The 11,808-nt window shown below is 30.1% G+C and overlaps 1 protein-coding gene across 2 annotated transcripts; it reads left to right on the top strand.

The window, feature by feature from the left end:
- The first annotated feature begins 2,711 nt into the window (after positions 1–2,711).
- LOC122312495 (protein DMR6-LIKE OXYGENASE 1-like) lies at positions 2,712–10,783 on the top strand. Of its 2 annotated transcripts, none has more exons than XM_043127124.1 (4): positions 2,712–3,036; positions 7,928–8,175; positions 8,265–8,586; positions 10,097–10,783. In XM_043127124.1, exons 1-4 carry the CDS (start codon positions 2,815–2,817, stop codon positions 10,346–10,348), a joined length of 1,044 nt encoding a protein of 347 aa, XP_042983058.1. In that variant the 5' UTR covers positions 2,712–2,814; the 3' UTR covers positions 10,349–10,783. The 2 variants fall into 2 exon arrangements, with proteins under 2 accessions (XP_042983058.1, XP_042983052.1); XM_043127118.1 differs by lacking the exon at positions 2,712–3,036 and adding an exon at positions 7,435–7,804.
- The last annotated feature ends 1,025 nt before the right edge of the window (positions 10,784–11,808 follow it).

Genomic DNA, 11,808 nt, shown 5'->3' with positions numbered 1-11,808 from the left:
TATAAAATATAATAAATAATTTAATTTTTTAAATTCTAATTATATTTTTTTAAATTTTAAATATTAAAATATTAAAATATAATATTTTATACAACTTTTAATTTTTATTTAAAATAATTTTATTTCATCAACTTATCTAAAATTTAGATAAGTCAAATAACGTCCTATCATGATACGATGTCTTATCTACTAAAGTTCTCAACCACTGAAAGATTTTATATAGCATATGGGCTGACTTTAACGCAGACGTACAAAATTATGTACTTCCAGTATTAAAATAATAAAATTTGGCCTTTGAATCGAATGAATGCCATTTTTTTTCCTGAACAGAATCTCACCAATTAGTTGTATATAAGAAAGTTCTATTGCGAAATTTAAGCAAAGAAGCCGACCAAAATGTTAGAAAGTTTGGTTACGGAATTTCAGCCTTTTTTAGTCAAAGATGGCACAACTTTGTACCCACTCCATCTTACAAATATCGTCGGTTTAGATATTTTGGGTAAGTTATTTATATAGTACTGCTAATGCATTTTTTTTATGGTAACGTTGTAATTTGAATACTCATGACACGTATTATAAGCATTAATATTGAAAGAGCATATTAATATTGACAAGTCTGCGAGAACCAGAAAGAGAGAGTTCGACAGATAGAGAGATAGAGTCCGTTTTGAAATCGATTTGTTTGGATTGAGAGAGAGGAAGAAAGATTGAAAGGAAGGAAGCCTTCATAATGAGAAAAAAAAAAAATCCACTCAAAATAAGATAAGATAAGATCTTTTGACATATGTTGAGATAAGATGATATAAGATGAGATTAAAGCTGGGAATATGTGTTTGTTTATAGAGATGAAATTAATTTGACTAACTTTATTATAATTAGTAATATGATGGGACCTACAAGTATTTATCATACTTTTTATAATATTTTATTTGTTTATTTATTTACCAATGATGCAATTTTTTTTTTGTTGCTTCTTTTTTTTTTTAAAATCATTTGGTCTTTTTTTTTTTTTTTGCTACTTCCTTTGTTTATTTATTTACCAATAATACAATTTTTTTTAAACCATTTGGTCAATTTTTTTTTTTTTTTTTGGTTGCTTCCTTTGTTTATTTAGTTACCAATGATGCAAATTTTTTTTTTTAACCATTTGGTCTTTTTTTTGCTGCTTTTTTTGTTTATTTATTTACCAATGGTGCAAATTTTTTTTTTTTGCTCCTTTATTTATTTACCTTATATGTAAATATTTTTTCTTTTAATCATATATTTTGTTGCATGTTTGGTACAACTTTTACTTTTTTTGCAAAGTGTATTATGTCAATATACTGTTTATTTAAAATATATTATTGGAGGGAACAATATTGAAATAAGGTGAGATTCGGGAAGATGAAAAATTTGAGAAGAAACTTGAGATCTTTTGACATAAAAACTGGTAGATCAAAATATGTATTTGTTTTTGTAAAACCTCTTACTATACGAAAACTTTGAGAAGTTTTCAAAGTTTTGATTTTCAATCGTGAAAGCAAACGAGACTAAGTGAGTCTCCTACGTGTCTATTAATTATTGGAAGATGTAATTCTAAAGTGTACATTGATTCCGACAGCTTGAAGCTTTTCTCATATATTTAAGTGACAAGTGAGCATTTGGTTGGGTTGGGTGAAAAAAGTCAATGAAGGAAATGTATTGTTAATATAAAAATTTTACGTACAATCATGTACTTTTTATGCATTTCATTAATATAATTAGCTGTATTACTTTTTTTAATATAAAATAATTATTTTAATTAATTACAAAGCAAATTAGAGCGTACAAAAAATATATAAAAATAACTGTATATAACAGAACTAATTTTAATATTTTGAGACTGCGCGCGAGTCATATTAAGAAAATCAGCCCGCTGTCCATACTTGACTTGTGCAAAACCATTCCCTTATTATGCCAATCCACCGATTAAGAGCATTCACATTAGGATGAATGAACTTTTTCTTAAATTTTAACTAAAAATTATCTTTCTTTTTTTTTAATTCACTTATCTTTCTAAAACTTCCTCTATCTCACTAATCCCTATTCTTTCCATATTCTATTAAAATAATATTTTTTTGTTAATAAAAATTTGTTAAATTTATAGTAAAAATGACTTTATTTAATACTATTGAAATATATAAAAATCTTATCTACCTCACATTAAAAAAAATTAATTAATTTTTATGATATGTTAATTTATAGTTTAGAAGAAAGAGTATGAATAACAATTATATCTAAATATATATAACTTTGGAATAAAAAAATGAAAATAATGATTTAGGCTTGCTACAAATTTGGGGAGCAACTGTAACAATCCTATAAAAACTTAATTTAGGGAACTATGTTTTCGTCACTTTTTATGTTTTTTTTCTTATAATTTGACTAAGGATTAATTTTAGGGATGTCAATGGGGATGCTCTTTCAATAAAACTCTATTTGCATGCTATTAATCTCTCTTCTACTTGAAGAACTTAAAACAAGATATTGAAAATACAAATTAAGAAGTGAATCATGGTCTCTTAATAAAAAAATAAAAAAAATTGCATCATTAATTGATATTTATATATAAAAACATAATATCATTAATCACTGCATTCTCATCTTTCATAAAGCCAAATTAATACTGGGACCCACGAAATAAAGAGGTTTCCGTTTAAATGAATTATTTATTGACATGCATGAATGTTTATTTATAAGTTCAGGAAGCTTAACCCTGGCCTGTTATCGGAGCGCCATTACAAAGCTTGTTGGAAGTATTCAAAAATCAGGCTGCAGGAAGTTTGAGCTGTTGGAATGGCTACGACGACAAAAACACTGTTGTCTGACCTCGTCGCCGGCATGTGCCGTGTTCCCCAGAACTACATCCGACCCACATCTGACCGTCCAAATCTTCATGAGGTTGAATCATTGGATGGTGCCATTCCTCTCATCGATCTTCAAGGCCTTAATGGTCCTAACCGTTTTAACATAATCAAAGAGATAGTCCTGGCCTGCAAAAGCTATGGTTTCTTTCAGGTGCCTTTACATATATATTTGTTTTCATTCTGAGCAGATACACACACACACATATGCATGCATTCATTCCCAGCTCTGAATTAATCAGTAATTGTTCTACAGCACATATTGCACTGTTTATATATAATTTTCCTGTTACATTCTTTTGAAGGTTAAAAACCATGGAGTTTCTGAAGCAGTGATCGATAATATGTTACGCGTATCGAGGGAGTTTTTTCATCTGCCAGAAAGTGAGAGGTTAAAAAATTATTGTGATGATCCAATGAAGACGACGAGGCTATCCACTAGTTTCAACGTGAACACCGAAAACGTATCCAGCTGGAGGGATTACTTGAGACTCCATTGCCACCCTCTAGAGGATTACATTGCCACCCTCCAGTGAGAAATGAATATTATGATTTTTGACTAAATTACCGTACACTCACATATTTGGTGAGTTACTGTAGTTAATGTCTAAATTTATATAGACATATTTAATTCAATCATGTGGAGTGTTTTAAGTATCTTGTTAGCTAAATTTGGTTAAAGTTGAACTTTAGCTAAGCCAATGAGAGTGCTCATAGGCCATTGGCTACCCCACTCTATGCAAGACCCCAAAAAATAAAAGTGAGGTTTTTTTTAAATCATTTTGGAATAAAAATAAAATCATTTCATTAAATAAAATTTTAATAATTTTTATATTTTTCAATGTGCGCAAGACCCATAATACTAAATTTAATATTTAATACAATAAATTATTTATATTTTTAAATAACTTTATAAAATCTTGCTAATTTGAGGCACAAAATTTACAATGAGGTTTCATTTTAATTTGTTGTTTTAAATATAAATTAAAAAAAATCATTTAAGAATTTTAAATAAAATCTCATTTTATTGAAAATTTTGAAAATAGTTTATATAATAATATATATTTTGTTATATTATAATTACAAACAACTCACTTAAATTTCATCATAGACCTTATTTTATATTGAGCCAATACCCTTGCTAACCATTGATTCAAAAATAATAAAATTATTAGATATTAATTTCGTTAAACCTTCATCGTAGTCCTAACAAATTCTATACTTAAAATTACATGATTTAGGAAAAATATTCATCTAATGATATCAAGAATATATATTTGTTGATTCAAAAGTCAATTTAACATGTGTACGTGGTACTCTAAAGCTCCATCATTTCTAAGTTCAAAATTGGAATTGCTTGACCGAGCAAAAGTACTCATGTACTCATTCTAGAGTACTCAACATTTAAGTTTGACACGATGATCGCCAACCATGAAAATCGGCGAAACTGGCTCGTGTATGACGAAGGTCTAATGACGTGATACTTGTAGAATTAAATGTGCGTAAGCCCTGATGCTAAAGGGCCGGCTTTAATTCGTCAAATTCATTACTCAATTAATTTAACGAAAAATGTTATTCTTTCCGTGCGTGATTAATATCGCTAAAAGTTATTATTATAAGTATTTTTTTAAAAATAATATGAATTTTTTTATTTTTTAAAAATATTTAAAAAATACATGTAAAAAAAAAAATTACACACATGCACACAAAACAACCGTAATTTAATGGTAGTTTGGATTGAAAAATCATCTATTTCATCTCATTATTATAATTTTTTAAAATTTTTACTAAAATATAATAAAAGTTATTAATATTTTATTTAATTTTTATTTAAAATAATTTTATTTAATCTCATTATCTAAATAAGGTCTTATTATAATATGATGTCTTGGCTTGAATAAAATAAAGAAGAGAAAAGAAAAGAAAAGAAAAGAACAGAACAGAACGTATATCGGTTAAAGTTCTCAACCACCAACAGATATTATATAGCATATGGGCTGACTTTAACGCAGACGTACAAAATTATGTACTTCCAGTATTAAATAATAAAATTTGGCCTTTGAATCGACTGAATGCCATTTTTTTCTGTATATCTCCAATTAAAACATGTTGATTTTCCCTTTTTTGACATTTGGAGTTGAAATTAGTTGTATATAAGAAAGTTCTATTGCGAAATTTAAGCAAACAAGCCGGCCAAAATGTTAGAAAGTTTGCTTACGGAATTTCAGCATTTTTTAGTCAAAGATGGCACAACTTTGTACCCACTCCATCTTACAAATATCGTCGGTTTAGATATTTTGGGTAAGTTATTTATATAGTACTGCTAATACATTTTTTTTATGGTAACGTCGTAATTTGAATACTCATGACACGTATTATAAGCATTAATATTGAAAGAGCATATTAATATTGACAAGTCTGCGAGAACTAGAAAGAGAGAGTTCGACAGATAGAGAGATAGAGTCCGTTTTGAAATCGATTTGTTTGGATTGAGAGAGAGGAAGAAAGATTGAAAGGAAGGAAGCCTTCAAAATGAGAAAAAAAGAAATCCACTCAAAATAAGATAAGATAAGATCTTTTGACATATGTTAAAACAAGATGATATAAGATGAGATTAGAGGAAATATGTGTTTGTTTATAAAAATGAGATTAATTTGATTAACTTTATTATAGTTAGTAATATGATGGGACCTACAAGTATTTATCATACTTTTTATAATATTTTATTTGTTTATTTATTTACCAATGATGTAATTTTTTTTTGTTGCTTTTTTTTTTTTTAAATCATTTGGTCAATTTTTTTTTTTTTGTTTTTTTTTTTTGCTACTTCCTTTGTTTATTTATTTACCAATGATGCAATTTTTTTTAAACCATTTGGTCATTTTTTTTTTTGGTTGCTTCCTTTGTTTATTTAGTTACCAATGATGCAATTTTTTTTTAACCATTTGGTCTTTTTTTTTGCTGCTTTTTTTGTTTATTTATTTACCAATTGTGCAAATTTTTTTTTTCTGCTCCTTTATTTATTTACCTTATGTGTAAATATTTTTTCTTTTAATCATATATTTTGTTGCACGTTTGGTTCAACTTTTACTTTTTTTTGTGGAGTGTATTTATGTCAATATACTGTTTATTTAAAATATATTATTGGAGGGAACAATATTGAAATAAGGTGAGATCCGGAAAGATGAAAACTTAAGAAGAAACTTGAGATCTTTTGACATAAAAATTAATAGATCAAAATGTGTGTTTGTTTTTGTAAAACCAATAACCATACGAAAACTTTGAGAAGTTTTTAAAGTTTTAATTTTCAATCGTGAAAGCAAACGAGGCTAAGTGAGTCTCCTACGTGTCTATTAATTATTGGAAGATGTAATTCTAAAGTGTACATTGATTCCGACAGCTTGAAGCTTTTCTCATATATTTAAGTGACAAGTGAGGATTTGGTTGGGTTGGGTGAAAAAAGTCAATGAAGGAAATGTATCGTTAATATAAAAATTTTATGTACAATTATTTTTGTGTATTTTTTGTGTACTTCTTTAATATAATTAGCTGTGTCACTTTTTTTTAATATAAAATAATTATTTTAATTAATTACAGAGCAAATTAGAGCGTACAAAAAATATATAAAAATAACTGTATATAGCAGAACTAATTTTAATATTGTGAGGCTGCGCAAGTCAAATTAAGAAAATCAGCCCCGTTGTCCATACGTGGATTGTGCAAAACCATTCCCTTATGATGCCAATCCACCGATTAAGAGCATTCACACTAGGATGAATTAACTTTTTCTTAAATTTTAACTAAAAATTATCTTCTTCTCCTTCTTCTTCTTCTTCTTCTTTTTCTTTTCTCTCTCTCTTTCTTTTTTTTTTTTTTTTTTTTTTTTTTTTTTTTTTTTTAATTTTACTTATCTTTCTAAAACTTCTATATCTCACTGATCCCTATTTTTCCATATTCTATTAAAATAATTTTTTTCTATTTTTTTTTGTTAATAAAAATTTGTTAAATTTATAGTAAAAGTGACTTTATTTAATACTATTGAAATATATAAAAATCTTATCTACCTCACATTAAAAAAAAAATAAGAAAATTTAATTTTTATGATATGTTAATTTATAGTTTGGAAGAAAGAGTATGAATAACAATTATATCTAAATATAATATATAACTTTGGAATAAAAAAATGAAATTGCTAAAAATTTGGGGAGCAACTGTAACAATCCTAAAATAAAAACTTAATTTAGGAAACTAAGTTTTCTTCACTTTTTATGTTTTTTTCTTATAATTTGACTAAGGATTAATTTTAGGGATGTCAATGGGGATGCTCTTTCAATAAAACTCAATTTGCATGCTATTAATCTCTCTTCTACTTGAAGAACTTAAAACAAGATATTGAAAATACAAATTAAGAAGTGAATCATGGTCTCTTAATAAAAAAATAAAAAAATTGCATCATTAATTGATATTTATATATAAAAACATAATATCATTAATCACTCCATTCTCATCTTTCATAAAGCCAAATTAATACTGGGACCCACGAAATAAAAAGGTTTCCGTTTAAATGAATTATTTATTGACATGCATGAATGTTTATTTATAAGCTCAGGAAGCTTACCCCTGGCCTGTAATAGGAGCGCCATTACAAAGCTTGTTGGAAGTATTCAAAAATCAGGCTGCAGGAAGTTTGAGCTGTTGGAATGGCTACGACGACAAAACCACTGTTGTCTGACCTCGTCGCCGGCATGTGCCGTGTTCCTCCGAACTACATCCGACCCACATCTGACCGTCCAAATCTTCATGAGGTTGAATCATTGGATGGTGCCATTCCTCTCATCGATCTTCAAGGCCTTAATGGTCCTAACCGTTTTAACATAGTCAAAGAGATAGGCCTTGCCTGCAAAAGCTATGGTTTCTTTCAGGTGCCTTTACATATATATTTGTTTTCATTCTGAGCAGATACACACACACACATATGCATGCATTCATTCTACAGCACATATTGCACTGTTTATATATAATTTTCCTGTTACATTCTTTTGAAGGTTAAAAACCATGGAGTTTCTGAAGCAGTGATCGATAATATGTTACGCGTATCGAGGGAGTTTTTTCATCTGCCAGAAAGTGAGAGGTTAAAAAATTATTGTGATGATCCAATGAAAACGACGAGGCTATCCACTAGTTTCAACGTGAACACCGAAAACGTAGCCAGCTGGAGGGATTACTTGAGACTCCATTGCCACCCTCTAGAGGATTACATGCAGGAATGGCCCCTCAACCCTCCATCTTTTAGGTACTACAGAAAACTGACGATAAATGTGATTTTATTTTATTTTTTACTAATATGTAATTGGGTCTCAAGTAATTTTGCTACTTTTGCAGAGAAGATGTCGCTGAGTATTGTAAAAATGCAAGGGGTATAGCACTGAGACTACTTGAAGCAATATCAGAGAGCTTAGGGCTTGGAAAGGAATACATAGATAGGGCTCTGGGGAAGCATGGCCAACACATGGCCATCAACTACTATCCGCCATGTCCCCAACCAGACTTGACCTTTGGATTGCCGGGACACACCGATCCGAACGTCATAACCATACTCCTCCAAGATGAGATTCCGGGATTGCAGGTCCTTAAAGATGGCAAGTGGGTTGCGGTCAATCCCATTCCATATACCTTTATTGTCAACATCGGCGATCAGATACAGGTAAGCTAAATTATTTGTTTTTTTTTAAAGGGAAATAACTGCCTTACAAATCTAGGTTAAATTGGGGGTAGTTTTATAAAATTTAAATTAAATTTAAATTCAGTAGTATGATTGCATCGATGAATTATAAAATGAGTTATAGATAGTTGTAAATGTGAATGCATAATTACAAATTAAGTAATTATGGTTAAGGGCCTTTTTTATTTTTGCAGATGAGATGGATTGAGATGAAAGTTAAAAATTGAATAAAATATTGTTAGACTATTTTTTTATATTATTATTATTTTGGAATATGAAAAGTTAAATTGTTTATTTTATTTTGTGTTATAATTTACGAAAGTTATAATAACTATATGAGATGAGATAAGATGTATTGAGATAAGTTTTTCTTTCGAATTTTGAATTTAGAAATTAATTATGATTTTCAATGCAAGGTTTTAACAAGCTTAAAATCTTATTAGGCATCCAAATCCAAATCCAGATTTTAATTAATATATAATCCAAACAGGACATTTGAGTTTTAAAACCCAAATCGAAATATTCTTCCTCCCCAGATCTAACCCTCTAAACTAATTAGAGTACATATAAATATTGCATGAACAATAAAGTAAAAAAATAAGTGCTGTTTAAAAGTCTTTACACTACATACCATCTACATAATATAATTTGATTTGCCCTCGTTATTTTTGTCCCGTGCTACTTTGTCGTGTGTTTGTCATTTCTGCCTCAAATTTCTTCCATGTTTATCCAAATTAATAAGCCGGCCCCTAGCTAATGAAGTTAATTATAATTAAGCTTAATTTGCATGTGTGGCGCCATTTTCAAACATCAAGATTTGACCGTTGTTGAATCGAATGGAAGGCAAGTATGAACGTGGTGCTGCATGCTGGCCGCTTTATTCATAATTTTAATTTGGACTCATCTTGGTTAGTCGTTATATATAATTGAATCCATTGAATTAGAGACTCACGATTGAGTACCTATTCTATATGAAAGACTGATATTCAAACATGAGATAAACTTATATAAATATATATATATATATATCCTGTAAAGAGGTAAGTCGTACATCTGATCATTAATAACTAAGAGATTCAGTCCTTATAAAAAATATTTGACCTAAACTAACTTATGTTTAACAAGTCTTTCAAAATCTATTTATATATATATATATTTGAACTCTGTGCATGGTCTACCGGTTTATTAATCATTTGTTAGTTTGGATTCGGATATAAGATGAAATAATTTTAGACGAAAGATAAAAGTTAAATAAAAGAAATATCAACGTAGAATATTAGAAAATTCTTACCCAATTCCAGATTAAGAGGTGGACTGCCACCCAGTCGATTTTTTTTACTCGTAAGAACAGTCTTAAAAGGGGGTAAAACCTAGAATTAATTGGAAAATCATACACACACACATATGTAGCAGTAACTAGTCTGTATAACAAGGTGCCCTATATGTTAACATGAAGCTAAGTAAAATTTAAATGATGTACGTATGCATGCAGGTACTTAGCAACGATCACTACAAGAGTGTGCTGCATCGGGCAGTAGTGAATTGTGAGCAGGAGAGGATCTCTATCCCAACCTTCTATTGCCCATCGCCTGATGCCATGATAGGACCAGCTCCGCAGCTGATCGACGTTGACCATCCTCCCAACTACAAAACTTTTGCCTATTCTGAATACTACCAGAAGTTTTGGGATCGGGGTCTCACTACTCAAACCTGCTTGGATGCGTTCAAGGATTCTCGACCTTGACCTATATATGCATGGAATAGTCATATATGTCACATGGTGTACGATGCTGTATGACCAACTCCTTGAACATGAACCAAGATAGATTAGCATGATCAGCGTGCATGCAGTGATTCTTTTTCAGAAGTTTTATTAGAATTTCAGTACAGATATATAAAAAATAATTAGACGCCTTCTCTTTATTTATTTATTATTATTATTTTTTGGAATTTAAAAATCCCATACGCCTGGACGGTCCGGATGACTCATGTCCTTTTTATGCGATGCTGAATGGGAATTTTAAATTCCAAATAATAATAATAATAAATAAATAAAGAGAAGGCGTCTAATTATTTTTTATATATCTGTACTGAAATTCTAATAAAACTTATGAAAAAGAATCACTGCATGCACGCTGATCATGCTAATCTATCTTGGTTCATGTTCAAGTTTTCTTCAGTTCAAATTCATGTCAGCATTAATTATCTTATTCGGGAAATATATATTGATCTTGACATCAAAGAGTACGCTAATCACGCCATGCGAAACACTTGCCTTTTGCTTCTTCCCTATATCCCTTCTTTTATTTTTGTATATTTGCCCTAACAAATGTAATTTCGGAGCAGTACTCATCGAGTTTCGTTTTGCTATTAGAGACAGATCGCTAATAGCACTTAACGATTCAATCCAGCATGTATTCCCTCAGTTAAATGGAAAAACTATAGTACGTGGAGTTGCAGAACTCCCAGAGAATTCAACAATAAGCCTGGATGAAAAAGTATTCCCCTCTCGAAAGTGGGCGGAGTGCCCTTACCTTAAAAGGGGCCGTACACCCACGATCACAAGCCCACCAAATAAAGAACCAAGGCCATGACCACAGACGTGTCCATACAAGATTCTGGCTGGATCAGCACTCATACCGAATTAATTATGTGAATGAAATTAAGGATCACCACGAACCATTCTCAGCAAGAAAAGACTCGCCTGGAAGATGAATTCTGGCCGACACGGAAGCAGGTTTAAAGTACTAACAACCCACAATCCGGTCGAGATCGGGAGGGAGGCTAAACCGTTAAGCAAGCCATATAAATTAAACGCTCACTCTATTTATATGGCAGAGAAGCACATATCTAAGGTAACTTCTAAACCAACTTTGTTAAAAGTTGAGATTTCACACAAGCTTATCTTGACTTTTTAGACATCGGAGGTATCCCATACTACCTGAAGCCTTTTCTTGGTTTTCTTGGTGCAGGTCATTGGACGCCGTTGGCAGGAGTATAAAACACGTCCGGAACAAAGCTGATCTCGAGAACTAAAAAAAGCATTAGCAATATTATAAGAGAGGACATCTTGGAGAGTTACAACTAAACAAACTTATATAACATATATAGAATATTTTTAAGCCGAGAGTGAAGATGATTGAAGGGTTCAAAAGATGAAATTTCAAATTGTACCGTAAGAGCTTGAACTTTCACAAAATGGAA

The sequence above is a fragment of the Carya illinoinensis genome, chromosome 1 (assembly GCF_018687715.1).
Source record: "Carya illinoinensis cultivar Pawnee chromosome 1, C.illinoinensisPawnee_v1, whole genome shotgun sequence".
NCBI classification, from domain to species: Eukaryota; Viridiplantae; Streptophyta; class Magnoliopsida; order Fagales; family Juglandaceae; genus Carya; species Carya illinoinensis.
The sequence above is the reverse complement of the archived record's forward strand: the minus strand, read 5'-3'. Positions and strand labels throughout refer to the sequence as shown.

Excerpts from the sequence above, each read along its gene's own strand:
- LOC122312495 (XM_043127124.1), top strand. The coding sequence starts at position 2,815 with ATGGCTACGACGACAAAAACACTGTTGTCTGACCTCGTCGCCGGCATG. Across the intron at positions 3,037-7,927 it reads AAAGCTATGGTTTCTTTCAG|GTTAAAAACCATGGAGTTTC; the intron begins GTGCCTTTACAT and ends ATTCTTTTGAAG. Across the intron at positions 8,176-8,264 it reads CTCAACCCTCCATCTTTTAG|AGAAGATGTCGCTGAGTATT; the intron begins GTACTACAGAAA and ends CTACTTTTGCAG.